Source organism: Mustela nigripes, chromosome 8, assembly GCF_022355385.1.
Source record: "Mustela nigripes isolate SB6536 chromosome 8, MUSNIG.SB6536, whole genome shotgun sequence".
Classification (NCBI taxonomy): Eukaryota; Metazoa; Chordata; class Mammalia; order Carnivora; family Mustelidae; genus Mustela; species Mustela nigripes.
In genome coordinates, this window is record NC_081564.1 from 5,754,372 (window position 1) to 5,779,521 (window position 25,150).

Below are 25,150 nucleotides of genomic sequence, written 5' to 3' on the forward strand. Positions count from 1 at the left end.
CGGCCCCGCCCCAAGGCGCCGGAAGTGGGGTGTGGAGTCGCGCGGCGTGCTGTCAGTCTCTGTAGCGGAGAACTCCTGCGGTCGTGGGACTCTACCAGGCCGCGCGGGCTTTCCCGGTCCCCTCGGGCTGCGCGATCCGGAGGGCACAATGGAGAGCAATGGTGAGTCGGGACGGGACGTGGCCTGTTGGGCCTAAAGCAGAGCCGCACGGGGGTCCATCCAGAAGTCACTTTCCAAGCTTGGGCTGCTGGACGGGATGTGCCGCTTCTAGTAGCGACTCGGTCCCTTTCGCGGTCCCTGTAAGATGGGTCCCGAGGGTATTCCCAGACCTTCCTCCTCCCAGCGCTTTCCAGGGCCCTCCTCCAAAAAAGGGAGACTTAGACGAGGTGTGCAGATTTCGGCAGTCGTGATTTCCTCATATGGAAAGTATGAGTAAGATTCCCCGCCTTACTGGATCTGGTACTAGAATTTTTTTAAAAAGACGTATTTGATGTGCTCATCTAATATGGTTATCAGGGTGTTTTATTAAGTGAAACACAAGGGCAAACTGACATATGATACGTATCATTTAAAAAATACGGAGGGATGGAGCTTTGCATGTACATGTACATCTGTAAGTAGGTGAACAGGCTAGAATTGGCACGGACTCTCTGGACAGGTGGAGGGAAAATTGGTACAGTGGTTGACTCTGGGATTCTCCCAGGACTTGTAGTCAAGGATAAGAGGGAGGATGACCTTCCACTGTCACGTGGTGGTGCTTAAATTTTATGCCTTTTGTGCACAGATAGCTTTTTCAAAAATGAGAAACACATCTGGTAAATCCTAAATAAAGTCCGGTCATCTCTATTCCCATCAACATTTATAGTGCCTCTGAAACCAAACACCCTAAAAAGAAAGTATTTTTTTTATTTTATTTATTTATTTGAGAGACAGAGATCACAAGTAGGCAGAGAGGGAGGCAGAGGGAGAGAGGAAGAAGCAGACTCCCCGAGGAGCAGAGAGCCCGATGTGGGGCTCGATCCCAGGACTCCGGGATCATGACCTGAGCCGAAGGCAGCGGCTTAACCCACTGAGCCACCCAGGCGCCCCAAAGAAAGTATTTTAAAAATTAGTTTGCTTCTGGGGCACCTGGGTGGCTCAGTCTGTTAAACATCTGCATTTGGCTCAGATCATAATCTCAGGGTCCTGGGATCAAGTCCTGCATCGGGCTCCCCACTCAGCAGGAGTCTGCTTCTTCCTCTGTATGTGTGCCCTCTCTATCTCTCCCTCTCAAATAAATAAATAAAATCTTAAATAAAATTAGTTTATTTCTTAAGTCACTGAAAAGCTCTCCGGTCTTACAACCTGCTAAATGAATTTGATGAATCACTTTTTTCTCCCTCCCCAGAGTTAATTGACTACTTTAAGTCTCAGATGAAAGAAGATCCTGACATGGCCTCAGCAGTAGCTGCCATCCGGACTTTGCTGGAGTTCTTGAAGAGAGATGAAGGTGAAGAGGGTCATATTCCAACACTCCTCTAGGAACGGGCAGAAGTGTAGAAAATTGGGGCGCCTGGGTGTCTCAGTCAGTTAAGTGTCCAGCTTCCACTCAGGTCATGATCCCAGGATCCTAGGAGTCTGCGTCTCCCTCTCCCTCTGCCCCTTCCCACTGCTTGTGCACTTGTGCACGCTCACTCTTTCTCTGTCAAATAAATAAATAAAATCTTTTAAAACAAATGTAGAAAGTGAAACTGTGTGGGGGCCTATGTAAGGTAATGCACTCTGTTTCAACTTCTCCTTCATTTCAGTCTTCATTTTGACTTGGAAAGAGCCCATCAGTCATCATTAAATGGGTCCCTTTTCATAAGTGAGATACACTTTGAATCAAGAGTGACTATGTTATATCAAATTAACCATGAAGCTTAAATTATAGCAACAGTTCAGCTTTGTGTTTATGGAGTGTCTGTCTTGTGCCAGAATTTGTGCACTTGCTAGAGTGTTCCAGAATTCTAGTATTATCGTCATCCATTGTGATCGCCTACTCTTTCAGGCATCCTAAATATAAGTTTCTTGGTAGAGCATATGTCTTTCACAAGCAAAATAACAATAATAGTATTAATAATGCCTTCTTTAATCCAAAGGGCTGGCCTAAAGACGTGTGTCTCTAAGACAGCCTGCAGTGTCTTCCCATCATACCTACAATAACACGCAAACACTGAGCCTTGTCTACACCGCCTCTCAGACCTCTTCTTTCACTTCTGCTTATTTCCTTCCACGCCGTCCCTCACTAAACTGTGCTTCAGTCTGGTGGCCTCTCTGTCATGTAAAGTTCATTCCCATCTCAGGTCTCTGAGTTGTTATAGTGTGCACCTGTACCTTTCCTACTGGATCTTTACGGGGCTGGATCCTTTATTACTCGGGTTTCAGTTTAAATGGCCTCCATTCCAGAGGCCACTCCTATTAGCCCCACGTTTCTCGTCATTCTGCTTTCTGTCCTCATTCAGTCTGTAACTTGTGTATTTCTTTGCTTGTTTACTGTCTGCCTCTTCCTCGAGAAGGGGAGTCCTATCAGAGCAGGGACCCTGTCTACTCACTGGCATGTCTCTGGTCACATAATGTATGAATCACAGATCTGCCAAGGGGCTGTGATACTAACCTGAACACCGCATTCCTCATGTGACCCGTGCAGGGGAGACAATCCAGGGCCTGCGAGCGAATCTCACCTGTGCCATAGAAACCCTGTGTGGCGTGGACTCTTCTGTGGCCGTGTCCTCCGGTGGGAAGCTCTTCCTGCGCTTCATCAGCCTGACCTCTCTAGAATATTCGGTAAGCCCCGCCCTCCTCGGGCCACCTGTCTGCTCCTGCGTGTGGCTGCAAGTATCCTCGGCTTTACCCCTCATTTTGCTCTTTTCTTCCTAGGATTACTCTAAATGTAAAAAGATCATGATCGAGCGGGGAGAAATTTTTCTCAGGAGAACATCCCTATCAAGAAATAAAATTGCAGATCTGTGCCATACTTTCATCAAAGATGGGGCGGTGAGTAGTTTTCCTCACATGTGGTAATTGGGAGCAAGGACTTTTAGACTCCTGGGGGAAAATCCCTCCTCTGCCACTTATTTGCTGTGTCGCCTTGGACCAGTTACTTAACCTCTCTGTGCTGGTTTTCTCATCCGCTAAATCAAGGTAATAGCAGCACCTGCCCTATCAGGTTGCTGTGGGAGGAGGTACTGAGACGATCTAAGGACTCTGTACTATGCCTGGCACATAGTAAGCCCTATACAAATGCGTAGATGCTACTACAGAGGCTGGCACATCAAACAGGCTGGCGGGGGCGCCAGGCTGGCTTGGTCAGAAGAGCGTGCAGCTCTTGATCTCCAGATTGTGAGTTTGAGCCCCACACTGGGTGTAGAGATTACTGAAAAACAGTAAATAAACTTTAAATAAAATAAACCAGAAGAGAAAAAAACCAATAGGACAGCATGGATGATTCTTGGTTTAATAAGATGTTGTTATCAAAGAAGTGTTTTCATTATCGGGTATGTACTAAATCAAAATTAAATCAACACCTAACAGCTGTTGGCACTGGTTCCTACTGAGTGTCTTCTCGGTGAAGGTCAGGGCTGGCCTGGAATGCTGTCTTTCATTCCATTTCCAGTGCTGCTGCTGAGACGCAGAGCTGCCAAGGGATTCTAGGTGAAGTGAGGACAGGAGCTGCAGGTTAAGCCAGTCCCCCAGCAAAGGGGCAGTAAAACTTTTATGATGTCTCTCCACTGGCGTCCCTCTCCTGCCATCCAAGCCTCCATTGACCATAAAATTCTTTATTTGTGTTTGACTCTGAAATCTCCTCCTGTTTTATTACCCCCTTCCCAACCTTTGAAGTGTGTTCTTCACAAAATGACGTAATAGATGTGAGTGGAACTTGTAGAAAAGCCAGTTGCAAACAAAGCTGCCTTGGGCCACACGGAGACAGGACTGTGACCGCCTCCTGTGCCCTGCTGTGTGTGAATGTATTAATATCCACCTGCATCAGCGCTGACTTCAGACTAAATTCAGAGCAGAGCTGCCCACGTTGGAACCTGCAGACGAACCACCTGGGGATCTTGTTCAGTGCCAGTTCTGATTCAGCAGGTCTGGGTGGGGGAGCTGAGAATCCGCATCGCTGACAGGTTCCCGGGCGATGCCCAGAAAGGAGCGAGGGTGCGCTTTGTCCATCAGTTTTGCATTATACAGACCCGCATAGTCCATTCATTAGAACAGAGCCAAAGTGAGTGTCTGCCCATTGTATCTGGCCCACAGATGGGTTGTTTACCTGAAATGGTGTTTATAAATTTAAAAAGAAGTTAGTTAGCCAACACTTCTGTCTTGGATTCTCAACAAAAAAATGAGATGATGTGGCAGTAGTAAGGACCGTATGACAACAGCTGGCGCTGTCTCTCCTCTTTGCTGCTGCCCTACCCGAGCCCCTGCATTTCGTCCTGCAACCTGCCTCGTGCCTGTGGGCCTTGTCTTAGAACCATGTCTTTGAACTAGGAAAGCGCCCCTAAAGGAACCGAGCAGAGCCTTCAGATAGAAAGGCTTTTGTATCTCGTGAGCAACACCACATGGAGATTCCACTCCTGCATTTGGTATGGTTAGAGGTGACCCACCCCTCACAGATGGGCCATCAAGAATCTCGCTTGATTCCAGTTGATTTGTGAGCGCGCATAGAGAGAAGCCTGGGGGTACCGGGAACGGGCATGCGCGGGGCAGAGTATGGGGTGATCACTGTGAAGCTTGCCCTTTTGACAGAACTTTCTTGGTCTGCAGAGAATATTAACTCATGCCTACTCCAGAGTGGTCCTGAGAGTTTTGGAGGCAGCAGTGGTGGCCAAGAAGCGTTTCAGTGTGTACATCACAGAGTCACAGCCCGACTTATCGGGGCAAGTATCATTCCGTTTGGTTCTGGGCCCAGCGGTCATTTTAGAGAGCAAGGGAAGGATTAGAACCTGTGTAGAAAGCCCCAGAACATGCCCCCCCCACTGAGCAGTGACTCAGTCTCGCCATTATGCCTTTCCTGTCCTCAAAGAAAAATATCTGTATTGATAGTAGGCCACTGTGCAGGACCTAGATACACGAATGGAAAATTTTTTTATCAAGGAGTAGATAATTCCCATCTCCATCCAGAAGATCATGAAAGAGAAAACTGTCTCCTTTTTTGCTGTATTTGCATCTCTTACCCAGAGTCCCCAAGAATATAGTTTTCCTGAAACACGTTTTCTTCTAAAGAACCCAAATTCTTGTTTCCTTAGTCCAGAGTCTTAGAACATGCCCCTTAGTCCCTGAATATGAACTGAGTCTCAAGCTAATGTGATTTACCATTGTCCAAATTAAGTGACTCATCATCTGCCACTATGGGACTTCTGCTCATGTTTTCAAAAATGTCATTTTCCAGTAAGAAAATGGCCAGAGCTCTCTGCCACCTCAACGTCCCTGTCACTGTGGTCCTGGATGCTGCTGTTGGGTAAGTTCCCATCTCCCCTGAACACTGTTCCTTTTCCTCACCCACTCCTGGGGTCAGATTGGAACAGGGTTTCCAGTTGGAGTCCCATTCATAGAACTGCACTGGCTCAAGTTCTGCCTCCAAATTGATGGCCGCATTAAACCAGCAAGCTCGTGAAAAGGTCTCGATGGTGTATGCAGGAGACAAGCTGTAGCGTGTTTCAGAGAATAGGAGTCATTTATGTGGCCTTAAGGTGCATTTCATTTTGTTCTTTTAAAGATTTTACTTATTTGTCAGAGAGAGAGAGCCCAAGCAAGGGGAGGGGCAGAGGGAGAGGAAGAAGCAGGTTCCCTGCTGAGCAGGGAGCCCAGTGCAGGACTCAATCCCAGGACCCTGGGACCGTGACCTGAGCCAAAGGCAGACGCTTAACCTACTGAGCCACCCAGGGTCCCTTACGATGCGTCTTAAGAGGAAGGTGCGAAAGTCAGGCTCGAGTCAGTACATATAATCAGGGCTCCCTCCTCAGCAGAAGGCATGGGCTGTCCTCAGTGGCACGCTGGAATTCTTTGACTTTCCCGTATGACTTCACTTCTAAAACTGAGGAAACACGTTCTGAGAATTGCCAGTGTACCTCGCAAAAGAAAACGGGACTGAAAGTCTCTTGGGAAAAAAAAGGGAAAAAAGACATAAGGCAGATAATTAAGGAAATTAGGAAAGCGTTCAAAAGAAAGCATTTTGAAGAATTCTGCTTCATTGCTCATTTTCAAAGGCAAATTGGCCTTCACCGTAGCTCAAAGATTCTTGAATTACAAAACATTTTCTTCCAACTCTGGATCACGATAGGTTTTTAAATTTGTTTTGTTTGAAGTTGATCAGAAAAGAGAGCGTAGCACAGGTAGTGAGGATCAAGAGCGGGTCACGGGATTCTCACGTCTGTCACTGCACCTGTGCGTGTACGTGTGCCGGGCAGCCGTGGGAAGGGCACTCACACGGCGGTGGGGGGGGTGGTTGGGGTCACAGCGCGTTTTCACGCTTGTGGTTGCAGAACTGCCAGCAGTGCCCAGGTTGTCTTGGGTTAAGTGCTCTTCTGAAGGAAGGAAGTGATGAGAGGAACTTACATTGGTGAAAATGGAATACTGGTCTTTGCAGGTGATACTGCTGCTCGTAAGAGCCAAGAAAAGAGTGTAATTTTGTTAAAAATTCCTCTAGTTATATCATGGAGAAAGTGGATCTTGTCATAGTTGGTGCTGAAGGAGTTGTTGAAAACGGAGGGATTATCAACAAGGTAAGAACGTCAGTTCCCCACAGTACTTGCTCCGGGCAGGGAGGGGGCGCTGACCCGCATCCTGGCAACGTTACCGTTCGCTCCCCCAGCACCCCCTTAGCCTCCAGACGACACCATCCCAGCAAATTGTCTCCCAGTCCCCAGAAGCCACTGCAGTGGCCAAATCTTGGTCCCATTTCTTTGATCTATGTGAATCACAAGACTGCAGTTTATCTTCCTCAAAACATGTTTTAACTAGAATTGGGTTTGATTGTTGGGTTTTTTTTTTTTTTAATTAGGCATATTTGACATCAATATAGTGTGTTAAAATTTCTCCATCCATTGCTTAACATGGAAAGATCTCGTGATCCTTTGCTGCGTGGTGAAGTGGATACAGCATAGGGTTTTCACATGTACAGTTCAGGGCCGCGGTCTCACACAGCATGGCGCTCTCAAAGCCCATCTTCGTCGTAGCGGGAGTCAGTACACCATCCCCGTTTATGGCCGAGTCACGTTCCATCGCGTGCAGAGAGCACGTTTGTTTGTCCACCAACTCCTGTCCACCTGAGTCGTTTCTACGTTTCGGCTCTTGTAAATAAGGCTACTACAAACACGGGTGCAGTCGTCTATTTGAGTTCCGGTTCGCAGTTCCTGTGGGTGTGAACCTGGGTGGAATTTCTGGGTCACGTGGTAATTCCGTCTAGCGTCCCAAGAACCCACCAGACTTTTCCATGGTAGCCGCACCACTGTCCATTCTCCTCAGCACTGCACAAGCATTCCAGTCTCTCTGCAGTCCTGCCGACACTTGTTATTTTGGTTTTTCAATTATAGCCATGCTGGTAGGTGTGAAGTAGTACCTCCTTGTGGGTTGATTTGTGTGTTTGCCTAATAACAACAATCTTAAGCATCTTTTGAGAATGTGTGTATTGGCCATTTATCTTTTTTTTTTTTTTCAAAGATTTTTTATTTCTTTGACAGATCACAAGTAGGCAGAGAGGCAGGCAGAGAGAGAGAGGAGGAGGCAGGCTCCCCGCTGAGCAGAGCCCAATGTGAGGCTTGATCCCAGGACCCTGGGATCACGACCTGAGCCGAAGGCAGAGGCTTTAACCCACTGAGCCACCCAGGCGCCCCGGCCATTTGTTTATCTTGAGAGAAATGTCGATTCTGTTGTCTTTTTAAAAAGATCGTCTTTGATTCCAAAGCCAGATTTACATATTTTATGTTCATTCACACGCTTTCGAATATGCTATAAGATCTCATCCTTCTGCTTTTTCTGACTTTCCAGATTGGAACCAACCAGATGGCCGTGTGCGCCAAAGCCCAGAACAAGCCTTTTTATGTTGTTGCGGAAAGTTTCAAGTTTGTACGACTCTTCCCACTAAACCAGCAGGATGTCCCAGATAAGTTTAAGGCAAGACTTTCTTTTTTGCATATTTGAAGGGGTATTTGAGTCTCAACTGAGGCCTTTGGGAAGAAGCAGAGTTGGAGTATTTCAGTGAGTTACTCCCCTCCCATCACTAGTTGCTCCCACACTTGCCATGCAGAGATCAGTGGTTGGCTGAGCTCAGACTCAGAGTCCCGTTTGTCCGCAGCACGTCCATCTCTCAGTCCCTCTCAGGTAGGAGAGGGAGCTGCAGGGACACTGGGAAAGCTGATGGTTCAGACCAAGCTTTGGAGTCAACTCTCCAGGCTCAGCCCCCCATCGCCACTGCTCACTAACCACAAGGCCCGGGGCAGATGCCCTCGCTCTGTGCTCTGAACGTCCGTTATCTGTCAGATGAGCTGGAAGTGCATTCTGAGCCATAGGACAGTTCTGAGAAAATCCAGGAGAAAAGCTTGGCACGTGCCAGGCACATAGCAAAGCTCTCTGTAAAGACCTGAAATTGTTATCGCGAGAGGTTTGGAGCCGTGAATCCAGCATGCCAGTGAGGGGAGACACGGTTTGGGGTTTTCATTAAATCAAGGCCGTTGGCCGGGAGGCCACCAGACCGCCATCCTGACTTCCCCACTGCGCTCTGCCCTCCTCGCCAGTGTGCCACTCAGCTGGCTTCCCCCACGTGCAGGGAACACTTCAGGTAGTAGCTAGCCGCACACTGATGGCTCAGGCCCAGCCCGCACCACCTCTGAGCCCTGGGTGTGTGGGGGAAAACCAACACGTGCTTCCTGTCTCCTCAGTATAAGGCAGATACTCTGAAGACTATGCAGACCAAACAAGATCTCAAAGAGGACCACCCATGGGTCGACTACACGTCCCCTTCCTTAATAACACTGCTGTTTACAGACCTGGGGGTGCTGACGCCCTCAGCGGTCAGCGACGAGCTCATCAAGCTGTATCTGTAACCCCCGGGCCCCTTCCTGCCGCCGCACAGCTGATGTACCTGGGGCGGGGTGAGTAGCTTCTTGACCCCTCCGTGGGACAGGCCATACTGAATTTTTTTTTTCTTTAAAGATTTTATCTTTAACTAATCTCTGCCCTCAACGTGGGGCTTGAACTTAAGAACCCCGAGATCAAGAGTCATATGCTCCACTGACTGAGCCAGCCAGATGCCCCCAAAACTGATTTTTTTTTTTTAAAGAAGACTTAAGGAATAAGGACCTAAAACCATAAGACTTAGGATTTCTTACGACCATAAGAAAATTTCTTACCCATTTCAGCCCCATCTATAATGTGTTCATGGCTTCCCTAAAACCCAACCTGAATTGTGTTTATGGTGTCTAGATACTTCCCAGTTTCTAGAAATACAAGTTATATTATTGGCTATTTAACCAATGAAGGACATACCTAAGCCTACCTCCCTTCTAACCTGTACTCCAGACTGATTTGCCAAAAGCATCGATTAAAGAGATGCAGGCCTGAAAAAGCAGGTGTTCCTACAGGCAGCCAGGCGCCCCTGTGGAAACCAACAGCCACCCAGGACATATAAGTGGTGCCTTAGGAGAAAGGCTGGAAACCCAGACTGAAGTCACATCAGACTTCCAGTAGAGACCTCAAGCCCGGGGCTGCCATCCCAACATCGGTATTGGGACAGACGGGAAGGAAACCAAGAGAACCCAAGGAAGGTAGAAACAGCATTTAGCAGGAGCAGCCTCCGTGGCCTCAGCACATACGAAGACCTTCCAGAACATCTGTAAACTGAAAGTCTGTATCTGCAGGAGATGTGAATTACCTTTAAAACATGTTTGCTCCTGAACAGCTTTTTAAAAATTGTACCTGGGGACAAATCCAGCATCTTCTCAAATAAACTACACGCAAGATTTTTCTATGGTGTTGTATCAGTATTGAGTGCTACCCCAGGCCCGGAGGTACTGGCCATCTTAGTGAAGACACTGTAGCCACATTCACACACTCAAGACATTCAAATAGAAGGCAATATTTTATTTGACACAAAGCATAATTTTTTTCCCTAGAATGACTTGCTTCCTTCCCCTAAAACTGTGGTGGGGACAATTCTTCAAAGAGAAGAAAACCCCGGCAACAACAGCCCCTCCACATGGGTGTTCTGTGCAGTTCCTCAGAGAGAGAACTCAAGTCCAGGGCAAGGATACCCACAAAGGTCAGGTGGTTGGTAATAGTAAGGAAACTTAAAAGGCCAAAAATCAAGTATACCTCAGTATCTTTATGTTAGAAAGTAAGTATAAAATAGGCACAAAAAAATGAGCTTTAATTTAGAGGGGACCCATCAAAATAAATACATCTATTATTTACACTCAGTCTTACCCTCTTCTGTTGGCCTTAAAGGCTGCTGTGGTTTCCATAAAGCAGTCATGAGTGTGAAGCGCGCCCTCCGTCCCCAGTGTGAACACGACTTTCCTGGATGCCAGCTGTGGATCCAGCACACAGGGAAAGTGCGTGGGTGCTGTGCGGGGCCCACTTGCAGTTCTCCCTGCGCTCCGAGTATGCCCTGCGGCCGGGTCAGCAGTCCTCTTCCGAATCAGGCATCCCCGTATCTGCTCTCGAGACTGTTCTCTTGCCGCTCGAAAACAACCCCTTCTCAAATTCTTCTTCAGTAATTTTGCCTTTCTTAAACTTTTTCAAGAGCCTCGTGTCGTTGAGAAGTTCCTCCATGTCCTCGTCTTCAATATCGGAACCCTAAATGCAGAAAGTGACAAACCACTGAACGTCTCAGGGACGTGCTCTCACAGCAACGACACGCTCTCAGATCAGCTTCCACAAACATGTCACACTCCCAGCCAACTCCCAACAAAATAAAGGAATACAAAAGCCCCACGCATTCCCTACTACAAGACACTACTTTGATAAAATTCATTCAGAATTCTCAGCTGAGTAGTCAAGTAATAAAGGAAAACTGTACCTCTTCCCTCATCCTTTTTTCATTCATTTGTTTCTTCTTCTCCTTTTTGGCCTTTTGCTTTGACCAAGCTTTATTTTTTATGAATTTTTTTCTCCCTTCATTTTCTCTTTTCTCTTTCCTTTGTTGCTCCAGTAGTTTCTGCCTCTGCTTCTCTCTAACTTTATCTTTAAATGGAATGGTGTCTGTGTTAACATCCACAGGCACGAAATCTGGAAACTGCCTTCCTCTGAGTTCTGGCATCTTGGGCATCCTCAGCAGGGCAAATCCTCGAGCAAGACTAGCAAAATCAAGATCTAATTAAACCAAAACATCAGAGTTAGCACACCCAAAATAGAATCGTAAGCACCAACCCAAAGAAGATGGCTCTTTTCTAACCGAATGACTGAGTGGGTTCTTTTTAATTAGAATTAAAATAATTATTTTTTACCAAAAAGGAATACTCGGTAGCAAATTTGTTCTGTCTACACAAACCCTAGGGATGCTTCTTTTAAATATTTAGAAAATACTGGGGCACCTGGGTGGCTCAGTGGGTTAAAGCCTCTGCCTTCGGCTCAGGTCATGATCTCAGGGTCCTGGGATCAAGTCCTGCATCGGGCTCTCTGCTCAGCAGGGAGCCTGCTTCCTCCTCTCTCTCTGCCTGCCTCTCTGCCTATTTGTGATCTCTGTCTGTCAAATAAATAAATAAAATCTTAAAAAAAAAAAATTTAGAAAATACTAACCCTGACATACACCTAACATTTTTATAAGACGAAGTTTCACACCTGCACTATTTGTAAGGCTGTAGGTGTTTAAGGAGACAATTACATGAAATCACCTTACCCTTTATTCTGAAGATGAGGTTGCATTCGTGCTTCGCATAAGCCTGGACATAGGACACAAACGCTTTCATGCCCTTTTCAAACATCGCTCTGTCGGACAAGGCCATGGACTTGAGCTTTGGAAGGAGGTCTCCTGTGTTTTTCTGGAGTTTCATCCCTGCAGGGGGCACTGCACACAGACCACATGCTCACCTCTTCTGGCTGGGATGCCCTCGCCCCCAAAACCCCATCAGAGCCAGAGCAAAACCAAAGGCAAAACAATTCATTGTAATCTTTAATCAGAGACACTGAAGCCCAAAATTCCCAAGTACTTTACTTAGTCTGATATTTTTTTAAGGAAATTTTTTAAATCAATTTTATATAAAAATCCTGATTTCTAGTTGGGGAATATCCAACACTAGGTCTATGTCCCCAAGTACTGACACTCAGCTGGAGCTGAGCAGTGGCTGCCACCCTGAATGGGCCGGGAGCCTCCCCGCTGCCTTCAAGCCAGCCACCTCCTGCCCTTGTGTCACCACCTGGCCCCCGAGTGTGCAGACCCCTCCTCTAAGTTCCGGGCCACTTGCTGGAAAAGAACTCTACCAAGTACCCTATCACTGGGCATCCTACATGAGAAGAGAAGACCGCTTACTTTTTGGTTAATTTCAAGGAAACTGACGTAGGACTCTTCCATAGGAAGGAGGAACACGAGCGCGCTGCCACCGTGGCCGATGCGGGCTGTACGGCCACAGCGATGAACAAAGGCACTGTGAATGGGGGATGGGATGGCGATCACCATGTGAGAGTGGGCAAGCAGGGGCCCAGACTCCATGGCTCAGCCCAACCCTGCCTCTCACTAGGGTCACAGATGCAAATGCCGGCAGTTAAATATAGACCGCAAACTGGACAGGATTCTGCAAGACATTTAATGTGAACTAGGAAAGTTTACATGTATGCCTATCTGATGATACAGGTAAAACAGGTCCTAGAAGAAAACTGGGAGACAAACGTACAGAAAAGTGGCCTGTAAGCCCTCCAACAAAAAATAATGATCATTACCACGTGGGAGGTCTGTTTCCTCACATTTTCCTGTCTGGAAGGATCTATGAGGAAATTAAGTTTGTTCTGGGAGAGTAAGACTTTCATATATGGAATCATGTATTGATTTCCTTTAAGCATCTATCAGATGCTTCTGTGCAAGAACTTCAAAAAGCACATGGAGGGGCGCCTGGGTGGCTCAGTCAGTTAAGCATCTGCCTTCAACTCAGGTCATGATCCCGGGGTCCTGGGATCGAGCTCCCGTTCAGTAGGGAGTCTACTTCTCCCTCTGCCTCTGCCTGCCGCTCCCTTTGCTTATGTTATCTCTGTCTCCCGCTCTCTCTCATCTCATTTAAAACAATAAAATCTGGGGCGCCTGGGTGGCTCAGTGGGTTGAGCCACTGGCTTCGGCTCAGGTCATGATCTCGGGGTCGTGGGATCGAGCCCCACATTGGGCTCTCTGCTGGGCAGGGAGCCTGCTTCCTTCTCTCTATGCCTGCCTCTCTGTCTACTTGTGATCTCTCTCTGTCAAATAAATAAATAAAATCTTAAAAAAAAATTTAAAAAAAAATAAATAAAACAATAAAATATTTTAAGAAAATTGTCACTGTTTAAAAAAAAAAAGCATGTGAAAATAACAAATCGTATACTATGGCATCACTATTTTCACACGCCAGGGACGGTTCACCTATTCATCCATTTTTGCTAAGTAATTTTTTTTTAATATTTTATTTAATTGACAGAGAGATCACAAGCAGGCGGAACAGCAGGCAGAGAGAGGGTGGTAAGCAGGCTCCCTGCTGAGCAGAGAGCCCCAGGTGGGGCTCAATCCCAGGACCCCGAAGTCATGACCTGAGCTAATGGCAGAGGCTTAACCCACTGAGCCACCCAGGTGCCCCGAAAGTAATGTTTTGATGAACATCATTATGTGTATCTTCATCAGGATTCATGGAGCCGGATTCCTGACAGAGGGTCACATTCCGTCATGCCGTACCTTGCGCTGCTGGGAGGGTCGTACTGCAAAACCCAGTTTACTTCAGGAATGTCTATTCCTCGGGCCATGACATCCGTGCACACTAAAATCCCACTAGAAAATGAGAAAACAGCATTCTGAGAGAGGGGGGCAAGCATCCTCACCATCAGTCTTTCCCGGCCTCGATGAGGACGACGACAGGACTGCACAGGTTCTGGAACCTCTCACAGATGCAAGCAGTTAGGAATCCCATTTTGACTTTTTTTCCTCCTAAGGATATCCAGGACTTCACAAATTCCCAACGAAAACAGGTAGGGAAGAGACTGGGAAAGGACTTTTTAAATCAGCATACTTTTCTTTAAAACAAACCAAAAACTGTAATACGTCTAATCCTAGGTGTACAGTCCATTCTATCACTCTGTCTAGGAGAATGCTTTTTTTTTTTTTTAAAGATTTTATTTTATTTGACAGAGAGAGGGAGATCACAAGCAGGCATAGAGGCAGGCAGAGAGGGGGAAGCAGGCTCCCCGCTGAGCAGAGAGCCCGATGCGGGGGCTCGATCCCAGGACCCTGAGATCATGACCTGAGCCAAGGGCAGAGGCACTCCTAGAAGAGTGCTTTTAACAACACAGCCAGGAGGCTCTTAGAAAAGCAGAAAAATGTTGCTTCTACATGCATAATTAATTATGGCCACTCTGAGATGCGAGGTCCCAACTGTGCAGTGACCCAATGAGAACTTATGAGACTTCAATGAATTGCTCCTACCCAAATGCCCTCCACCCATTCAACAAATAGGTATCAAAACCCCTGGGCCAGGGGCTGGGCCAGATTCTCAGAGCTTGTGATCTTGCAGGGAAGTCAGCGCAGTGCAGCATGATGGGGTCAGTCTGGGGATGGGGCGCCCCGGGACCACACAGAGCGGGTGTGATAACTGGGCAGAGGAGAAAGAGGGTTCCGGGCAGAGAACACAACCCCCATGTGAGGGCCCTGCGGAAGCACACAGTGAGCTGCAGGGCAGCTAACGCACCTCTGCAATCTGCGGAACCCCATGAAGATCTTATCACGCTTGTGTTTCATCTTCCCGTGAATGCACATGATCTGCACACCCTTCACCAGGGCCTCCAAAGCCTTTCCGTAGTATTCCACACAGGCACAGGTGCTGCGAGAGCGGACAGAGGGCTCAGAGTCACTGGCCGCCTGGGTCCCCTACTGCTGGGGACGGAGGCGGCGAGCACCAGCTGCAGTGGAGAGGACCCCATCCTCTCTGGGACAATGGCTACCAACATGAGCCACCCTAAACTCTAGATCTGAAGCCCTCCTGGAGTTCTGACAGCAGGACAAAACAGTGTTAGCCACTGGGCTGGCTGCTTCAAGGCCACTCCCAGCCACTCCCTCCCTCACCTCTACAACAGAGGCTGGGACAGCTGCACACTCATTTCCTCTGCCTCTCTGGAGGTGAGCGGCTGCCCAGTGACTCACCTTTGCCCCCTGAAATGAAAACCTGAGTCAGCTGGGGAAGAGGAGCTTCTGAGAAAGCTTTCTGCTCTTCTGATGTGAAGAATGCCCTTCCCCCTCCCTTTTCTGTTTTCAGTGCAGAGGGGCAGCAAGCATGACGGTGGCCATCTTCAAACCATGAAGGGACAGACATGAATAAAAGGCCAAGGACAGTCACAGAAGTACTGACCTGGACACGGGGGAGACACTACCCAATGTCAGGACCTGCCTAACCTCTGGCCTTCTTTCTACAGGAGAAAAATAACTCCTCCTGCTTAAGTCACAAAAGCTGGGTTCTCAGTTACTTGAAGCAAAAACATTCCTGAGAGAATTCCAAACCTTAGGGCTACATGCATCTGTACATTCTGGAGGTGACTGAACCCCAGATTCTCCCACCACAGCATCCAGAAGAATTACCTGAAGAAGACCAGGTGTTTTTCCTGCTTATGATTTCGAAGAAAATGTACCAACTGGTTAAATTTCTCATCTGCCTTACATACCTGTAAAGTAAAAAAGGAAATCAATTAAAAAAAAAAAAAAAACTTATGCTAATAAGCTCTTCAGCTATCTTCAGTTTCAGCCTTAAACGTTAAGGAATCCGATTTCCTCCACTGACAGAACACAGTTCTGTGTTCTATCACAGAATGAATTAATCGGTCAGTGAATTAATCGGTCCACCTAGCTCTGAATGGGTATCAGCATGTGCTGCTGACAGAAGTCAGAGTCACATAACGGAGACACACAGTCATCTAAAGCAATCGTCCCCAAATCCCAGTATACAGACAGGGACCACACCAGCTATATACAGGGTAGGTTTTTGTTTGTTTGTTTGTTTGTTTTGTTTTGTTTTTAAGTAAGCTCTATGCCCAACATGGGGCTTGAACTCATGACCCCAAGATCAAGAGTTGCACGCTCTCCAGACTGAGCCAGCCAGGTACCCCTCCAGGGTAGATAGGATAGATTTTAAATGCAGATTCTTGGGCACAGCACACTAACTCAGTAGGTCTAGGATTCAAACCAAGAATCCATACTATTTAAGAGCCCCCAGGAGATTCTGATACATCTCCATGTTCAGAAATCGCTGCTGTAAGATGAACCCAGGCTTCCAGAAAAGAATGTACAAAATTTCAAAGACCGCCACGGAGACAGACTCCAGTCCCTCCTAATTCACTCAACGGCTGCGTTCAGGCCCCTACATGAGAGACATTTAAACCCATCTGCACGTACTCCCCCTATTTTTACCAAAACCAAATTCTCAATTTGGAACTTCTTCTCACACACTCAGATCTCTCCGAACACAATCAGTGAAATGAACACAAAACAGCAGAAAGCCACAAGAGCCACAGCCAGTGTCCAGAGCTAACAGGTACCGGTGCTTACTACGTACTACACACTAGCCTAATCTGTATTAATCCATAGTAATCAATCAATCCGCACCACAACCCATGAAGTGGGTAGTAGTGGAGCCCCTTTGTATAGGTAAGTGCATTCAATTAGTAAGGGACAAAGCCAAGATGTGTCCCTGGGCTTTGTCCGGGGCCGTCGCATTCTGCCACCCATTCAGCCAGGCACGACGCTACCTATGGACCCCTCCCTCTACCCGGGAAAGGTGGGCTCCTGACTTTTCCAGCCCAGCCCGGAAACACCAGCAATGAAGCAGCCCCCCACACACACACCCGCAACCCGGGGAGCCTATGGATGTCAACAGCGCCCTCCAGGCGGTTGCCCTAGAAGCAGTGCCACATCGCCCATGAGACCCCAGTCAGCATTCTGACCGAGCCACGGGAATCGGCAAGGAGATCCAGTGCGCACCATGTAGTAGTTCTCCAGACGGGAAGGAGTTTTCTGAGTGCTGCTGGCTGCGACGCCCTTCTCCTTCACCGAAATCCGGACGGGGTTCCGTAGCCCTGCTCGCACCAGGCTCTCCACTTCCTGGGTCTGAGTGGCAGAGAAAAGGCCTGTTCTCCTCTGCTTTGGCAAAAACTCCAGGATGGTGTTTATGCTAAAAAAAGAGGCCTCGAGCTTAGCCCCTCGTTTATCAGCATCATCAACAAATACCACCTTATGACAGTAAACAGGTATTTAGAAGACCAGGGGAAAAGCCATCCCAGTATTTACAGTAGACATTAACCAGGGGATGAGATTATGAGCAACTTTTCTTCACTTTGTACTCTTTACACTCTTTATACTTTTTAATACTCTCTTTATACTTTTCTTTTCTTCTTTATACTCTAAGTTTTTCCAAGTTTTCTCCAACATGAATACATAATTGTACTTTTATCACGTGGGGCAATTAAAAGAGAATGAAGGTAAGACAAAAAACTTTTTGGAACTAAAAACCCTGACCTATACATTTTAAGTAAGTGAATTATACGATAGATGAATTATATCCCAACAGCTATTCAAAACACACACACACAAACTTTAAAAGAAATTATGAAAGAAAATGCATCTTAAGAAGTAGAACTGGAACTTAAACTGTGTGGTAGTACTTGAAAGATCAAACAACCTAATGATCTGAAATTCAAATGAGCCCAATAAAGGCAGTCATAAGGTGGTAAAGGAGTTTCACTTTGCTCTCCTTTCTGCCAGTATCACCCAAAGCCAAAGAAGCCCAGAGTCCAGTACCTTGCCTCAAACCCCATGTCCAGGAGTCTGTCTGCTTCATCCAACACCAGGACGTCGAGGGACCTCACACAGCCGGCCAGAGCCAGGCCTTCTGCCTTCCTCCGGAACATGTCCTCCAGGCGGCCTGGAGTGGCCACAATGATGTTCCCACTTTGAAAACACAATAAACATTTACCACACTCTCTGGACCTTGGGAATATCTGTGATTCCAAATACTAAGTTTTAGAATGCCCCATGGTCACCCAGGTCATCTAAGTTCCCACCAAAGGGAAAGACAGCCATGAGTGAGGCGACAGGGCTCAGGGCAGAAACGTGAGGGCCATGAGGAAAACAGACAGGTTCCAGGCCAAGACCCAGGGTGGTGTGGGCACACACGGGGCCCACTGGCCACATCTGGCCTGCATCTGCTTCTGTGCCGTCTTACTGACGATGCACAGCATGTATTGTCTCCGGCAGCTTTCACGCCCCAACAGTGGAGCCGAATACCTGTGACAAACCACGCGGTCCACCTAATATATTTATCATCTGTTCCGTTACAGAAAAGGTTGGCTGACCCCTGACCTACAACAAGTTATTCAGCCACGTTAGGCCCAAAGTAACTCAACTACAAAATGAAAGTGTTAATAGAATTAGAGAGAATTTTATGTTAAAGATCACAGCTGCAGGGACTGCCTGGGTGGCTCAGTGGGTTGAGCCTCTGCCATTGGCTCAGGTCATGATCTCAGGGTCCTGGGATTGAGTCCCGCATCAGGCTCTCTGCTAGGCAGGGAGTCTGCTTCCCTCTCTCTCTCTACTTGTGATCTCTCTGTCAAATAAATAAAATCATTAAAAAAAAAAAAAAAAATCACAGCCACAGATGAAAGGACAAATACGGTCCCTCCACGCTGGCTGCCCTGCAAAAAGTTGGTTTTTTGTTTGGGTTTTTTTTTTTTAGAAGAAACTTTTGTTAAAGATTTTATTTATTTGACAGAGCAGAGCAAGAGAGAGAGAAAGAGCAAAAACAGGGAGCAGCAGGAGAGAGAGAAGCAGACTCCCTACTGAGCAGGGAGCCCGATGGTGGGGCTTGATCCCAGAACCGTGGGATCATGACCTGAACTGAAGGCAGATGCTTAACTGACTGAGCCACCCAGATGCCCCTTCAATTTTAAGCAAGCTCTACACCCAAAGTGGGATTCAAACTCACAAGCCCACCCAAGTCAAGAGTTGCATGCTCCACTGACTGAGCCAGCCAGGTCTTCCACGTGTTTTGTTTTTGTTTTTTAATGTGAATCACATGCCAATGGTTTAAAATGTGTAGAGCTCACACATAAAAATTTGGAATTCCATGTTCTTTTTAAAAAATTCACTATCTGGCAATACTGAGCCCAGAATCCTCAAGGCAACCAACCAGCTAGAGAGGAGTGTTTGAGCAGTTCCTACCCAACCCCACCCCAGCCCTTTCACACACTGATGTTAGCCTCTGACCCCTACACAACTTTGTGACCCCAGCTGAAAGGCACTGCAGAGGATAGCTGGTACACGGCAAATGCTAATAGAAGCAGTTCTCTTTGTTAAGTTTCTCGAACAAACTAGCCACAAAACCCATCACTATTCGTAATAAACCTTATTCATGGTGCAGCTGAAAAAATCCCACAGGGCTGATGGCCAGCATGCGGCCAAACATCCGCCTGTTTTTTAAACACCTGTGTGTGCTCGGCACCGTGTGAGGCCCTGAAGATGCAATGCTGTGGGACAGACAGCACACCGACCGCTGGGCCTGCCTAGGGACCCAGGGAACCTGACCCACGCAGTGCTCTAGAGGAAAGCTGGGTCTGTGCAGCAGCAGAGGCGTTGAGAAGGCAGCGGCAGTGGAGAATGGTGGCCTGGCAAGCCCTGTACGAACATTAGGATCCTTCCTAAGGGCAGTAAAGAGCCAGTAAAGAGTTTTCAATGAGTGATATGATCAGGCTGGCACTCTGAAAAGGCCACCTGGGTTGCTCTTTGGAGAGTAGATTGTAAGAAGGCAAAGCAGAAACACACAGGAGAGAACGCTACGGCGGGAGCCCAGGAGAGACAGGCTGGTCCAGATCAGAGCGGGAGAGGGGGCAAAGGGAAAAATCGAAGGGCTCGAGATGTGTGCTCTGGAGAGAACATGTGAATGCGCCGGTGATGGTTAACGAGGGGCGGGGACGGAAGGGACAGTGGAGCATCGAGGTCAAGTCCCCGACTTCAGGAGAAGCACATGGGTAGACAGGGGACTGTGAAACCCCAGACGACATGAAGATTTGGGAATAAAAAGCACCCATCACAGACATGTCTGCAATAGCCAGGAGATACCCGGGAAATGCCAGGCAGACAAGTAGCTACCTGCAGGGCTGGGACTCAGCGTGAGGTCAGGGACCACCAGGAGTGAGATAAGACCACTTAGAGAGCCCCGAGTGAGAAAAGCAAGGGCTCTAAATTCTGTATAGTCAGCCTGGCGAGAGGTAGGGCCACCCCGACTCCCTTCTCCTCTGCAGGGTGAGACTCACTGAAGGCGAAATGCTCATCAAGGCCATATTCCCCAGGAAAGAGCCAGCAGACAAAATGGGAATGTGGCCTGGAGAATACAACTTTTTGGGGAGAGGGCATTGCCGAAGGGAATGCTCCCCATGAGGCCGAGACCAGGTATCGCTTCCTCTTGGGTTCAGTGCCAAAAACAAGGAGCAGAAGCAAGCAAACTTACCCTTGTTCCTTAAACTTTGCAACATCTTCTCCAGGATTCCTGCCTCCGATCCAGAGAATCTGGCTAAAACAAGCAACAGGTCTTGAGCAGGTCAGGCAAAGGAACAGCCCATAGCTACCAGGGGAGCCGTGTCCGACTCACCTGAACTGCGGGAAGTGCTTCGTGAAATGCGCCAGGACTTCATCTATCTGAATAGCCAGCTCCCGCGTGGGTGTGATGATGAGCGCCCCGACCTGCCCGAGTGCGGGGAAAGGAGACAGTGAGCAGAGCGGGCTCACAGAGCTGAACACCTGCGCCAGAACCGTGCAGCTCACAGAGTGCCCCGAGTGCCCCGGGGAACAGGATTCTGGGTTTCCACTGCTTCCTCTGTCCCAGGGCTTATCAGTCACTGCTCTAGGTCCCAGCCAGGTCTCACTATGGACAAACACGGGCTTCACAAACACTGAAATGCATCCCCACTGGGGGAAATGCAGGGTCAGGTTCCGGGGAGCCTCTGGTCATGTTTTGTCAATCAATCAATACGGAAGCTGGTTTTTATATGCGCTTCTGTTTAAAGACACCTTGAATAATACAGAGTTGATTTATCAATACTGACTTCGCTGCGGGTCACACTATAGCTCATGCCTGGATGGAGCGTATCCCACACGCTTACGTTTTCCGAAAGGGCTATCCCAGCCTTCTGGCGCTCAGGAACACTAGCCAGTGCTTCAGCTCTACTCCTGAGACCGTTTTAAACGCTGAAATCCCCAGCAAGAATCACAGCGGTAAACAGAAGGAAGGCTGTTTATTACAGTCTAAGAGCTACGCAGGAAGGCAGAGCGTTGCCCTGTTCAGACTCGGCTGGGAACGAGCACAGCAGGTGACCCGAGTCTTTGCTGCTCTGCACAAAGCCATGAATGAGGGAGGAAACACAGAATTATTGATCTGGAGAGCCACAGATAAATATCAACAGGCAGGCAGGTTCAGAAACAGAGGGTATCTGCAGGTAATGAGGACAGATTTTTTTTTCAATCTTTTGACCAGCTTCTTTGAACTGTGACCTCTACAACGACTAAGTAAAAATACACCTCACCTGATACTTTTTTAGCTTCTCTTCCCTTCTCAGAAGAATTTCCAGGATGGGGATGACAAAAGCGAGCGTTTTGCCACTACCTGTGACCTGCCAAGACGGAGATAATTTGGTTTGCTTTTCCTCACAGTTCATTCTGGAGGGAAAACAGGAGGACAAGCTGCATTTCGATGAGGTACTCACCGCCTCTGCAGCGACATCTTTGTTTTTCATGAACAGAGGGATGGTTGCAGACTAGAGAAAGAGATGCAAAGCCCCCGTTAGAGAATGCCAGGCTCCATGGAGGTCGCCCAAAGCCCACGGAACACAGTGGGTGGCCTGGGTCACAGTGGGTCCCCCCTACACACACACACACAATGCAGACCCTGAGTAGAGTCACCACAAAGCACCCCAGGGGGTTGGCTCAGAGGCAACACAGCAGAACACAGGAGCGGTGTCTGTACAGACAGTGTGGAGGGAACAGTGAGCTGAGCTGGGATTCCAGAGTCCTAAATACTAGCCCTGCCTCACGTCCTTTTCCTCTCTGGACCAGGAAGGGTTTGAAGACACTGAGGTTTGGAGTATCTACCAGCTCTCATATCAAAAAATAATGATTCCAGGGGCACCTGGGTGGCTCAGTTGGTTAAGCAACTGCCTTCAGCTCAGGTCATGATCCCAGGGTCCTGGGATCAAGCCCCGCACTGGGCCCCTGCTCAGCGGGGAGCCAGCCTGCTTCTCCCTCTCCTTCTACACTGTTCCCCCTGCTTGTACTCTCCTGCTGTCAAATAAATAAATAAATGAAATATTTAAAAAAAAAAAAAAAGACACAATGATTCCAATAAACCCTCTCATTTTAAACACCACAGGGTACCTCCAGGTCTTGCAAAAAGCAGACTCAGGTCTCAGCTTTGAGGTCATCCCCTCCAAGACCCCACTCCTGGTCCTCAGAGCCTAAGCTCACCCATCACAGCACATAGAGCACTTTTTTTTTTTTTTTTTGAAGATTTTATTTATTTGGGGCGCCTGGGTGGCTCAGTGGGTTAAAGCCTCTGCCTTTGGCTCAGGTCATGATCCCGGGATCCTGGGATCGAGCCCCGCAGAGAGCCCGTTTCCTCCTCTCTCTCTGCCTACTTGTGATCTCTCTTCCTCTGTGAAATAAATAAATAAAATCTTGAAAAAAAAAAAAAGTAAAAAGAAAAACGTAAAATGAATTTTACTACTGTGTTTTATTTAACCCAGGAGACCCAGACTAATGTCACTGTAACAGGTAATATTTTAAAAATTAATTAATGAGATAATGTTCCACTCCTTTTTTTAATCCTGAGTCTCCAAAATCCATTGTACCTTCTACAGGTGGAGCACATCTCAACTTGGCCTCGCCATATTTCAAGTGTTCAAGAGCCTCATGTGTCTACCGACTCCCACAGTGGACGGCATAGCCCCTGATTACCAACAGCTGATGTCAGTGACTGGGTCTCCCGGCACTACAGTCCCAAGGCAGGGTTCGAAGTACCCCCAACTGTCATCTCCTGCTTCCTCCACCTCTTTCCTGAGGGTCTCATGGACGTCTCAACTCAGTAATTCTTGAATTTCCCTCGGAAACGTGCTACCTCTCCCTGCCTTACTCATCTCAGTAATGGGTACCGCCATCTACCCAGCTGCTAAAGACAAAAACCTGACTCCCTCTAGATTCCTCTCTTTGGTAAGCCTACATCTGGCCCCCCAACAACCTGAACACTCTCTCAAACTTCCCTTCTCAGAATCCACTCTACTCCAAGTCACCACCACCTCTCACTTGACACTGCCCCCCCTGACCTCCTGCTTCTCGAAGCCCCTGAAGTCCATTCTCCACACAGCAGTCCCCTCCCTTCCCTTCATCCGTTGCTTCCCATTAAGATGGCTTCCGGTTGCATCTAAATGGAATCCAGACTCCCCCAAGGCCCTGCACAACATGGACCCTACTTTGCTCATCTCTTATACTAAGCCTGATGGCTCCAACCAAAGGCCTTTTTTGTGTTCCTCCCAGGTCACCTCTAGCCCCAAACATCTGCACTGGCATTTCTCTCTGCTGAGATATCCTGCCCCAATCACCCCCAGTCAGCTCCTCAATCATTCCGGTATCAGCTCAATGGCTGATACTGGAGGGGCCTTCCCTAACACACCACCTTAACCTCCTGTCCTGGACCTCAGTGACACTTACCAGCAACTGAAATGACCGTTTTCTACTCCTTTTTCCCTCCCCTGCAGTAGAAAGTAAGGGGCGCCTGGGTGGCTCAGTGGGTTAAAGCCTCTGTCTTCCGCTCGGGCCATGATCCCAGTCCTGCTCTCTGCTCAGCAGGGAGCCTGCTTCCCCGCTCTCTCTCTCTGCCTGCCTCTCTGCCTACTTGTGATCTCTGTCAAATAAATAAATAAAATCTTTAAAAAAAGAAAATAAGGTCCATGCCTGGGGACCAACACTGCAAAGTCCCCAGAGCCTAGAAAACCTGATACACAGTATGTCCTCAACAAATATTTTTAAGATTTTATTTATTTATTTGACAGACAGAGATCACAAGTAGGCAGAGAGGCAGGCAGAGAGAGAGAGGGAAGCAGACTCCCTGCAGAGAGCCCGATGTGGGGCTCGATCCCAGGACCCTGGGATCATGACCCGAGCCGAAGGCAGAGGCTTTAACCCACTGAGCCACCCAGGCGCCCCACAACAAATATTTCTTGAGTAAACATATAAATGGGGCCAGAAGGCTTCACTTGGCCCGCATAGGAAGACGGCAGGTATTATTTTCTGAGCTCCCATAATGTGTCCAACACTGTCTTAGGGACGTCCCACAGCAACCCTAGGAAACCCGTAAGAAGGAAACGGCGCGGAGACGTTGTCACCTGCTAGAGAGGCAGCGCTGGGACGCAGCCGGCACTTGGGCCCCAGCACTCACAGGCGCCAGGGGCGGGGGGTGATGGTCGCCGAGGAGGTCAGGGCCCTGGCGCGGGGGCGCCGCCGCCCCCCACCCGCCGGCGTCATTAACCAGGGTAGACAGACTGAAGACGCGGCAGAAGTCCCGGGGCGGGGTGGGGGCGGCCCGCTCGGAGCCTCCCTGCCCCGCCTGCCACCCCCTTCCCCGGAGCACGGAGGACCCTTCCCCGCCCGGCCGCGCCGGGTACCTGCACCGGCGTCATGTACGAGAAGCCCAGCTCCCGCAGCGCGCCCAGCACCCGCGGGTGCAGCCGCACGGGCAGCGACTCCCAGGAGCCCTCCGTCACGTGCTCCATGGCGCGCTCGGCCTCGGCCTCGGCCGCCACCGCCGCCACCCGGCCGCCACCGGGGCGGCGCCGGCGAGCACTTCCGCTTCCGGCCGTCCGCGGGACCGCCGGCAACCGCGCTCTAGCAGCAGAGTTCCCGAGCTCGGGGAAAGGGTCCTGCGCGAGCGGGAAGAGCTGACCG

The 25,150-nt window shown here is 48.6% G+C and overlaps 2 protein-coding genes across 2 annotated transcripts; one reads left to right on the top strand and one right to left on the bottom strand.

The window, feature by feature from the left end:
• The first annotated feature begins 22 nt into the window (after nucleotides 1–22).
• On the top strand, nucleotides 23–9,985 carry EIF2B1 (eukaryotic translation initiation factor 2B subunit alpha). The gene is made up of 9 exons (XM_059408258.1): nucleotides 23–161; nucleotides 1,388–1,489; nucleotides 2,669–2,805; nucleotides 2,899–3,015; nucleotides 4,786–4,902; nucleotides 5,415–5,479; nucleotides 6,668–6,743; nucleotides 8,008–8,133; nucleotides 8,898–9,985. The coding sequence occupies exons 1-9, from the start codon at nucleotides 149–151 to the stop codon at nucleotides 9,060–9,062; spliced, it is 918 nt and encodes a 305-aa protein (XP_059264241.1). The 5' UTR covers nucleotides 23–148; the 3' UTR covers nucleotides 9,063–9,985.
• Nucleotides 9,986–10,083: 98 nt separating this feature from the next.
• On the bottom strand, nucleotides 10,084–25,048 carry DDX55 (DEAD-box helicase 55). Its single transcript, XM_059408255.1, is given in 15 exon segments — nucleotides 10,084–10,812; nucleotides 11,036–11,328; nucleotides 11,855–12,010; nucleotides 12,013–12,022; nucleotides 12,485–12,599; nucleotides 13,865–13,957; nucleotides 14,871–15,002; nucleotides 15,755–15,837; nucleotides 17,150–17,339; nucleotides 17,966–18,115; nucleotides 20,670–20,732; nucleotides 20,811–20,902; nucleotides 21,742–21,828; nucleotides 21,922–21,972; nucleotides 24,871–25,048. Coding segments are annotated over 15 exon segments (1,800 nt in total). The 5' UTR covers nucleotides 24,979–25,048; the 3' UTR covers nucleotides 10,084–10,635.
• Nucleotides 25,049–25,150: the final 102 nt, after the last annotated feature.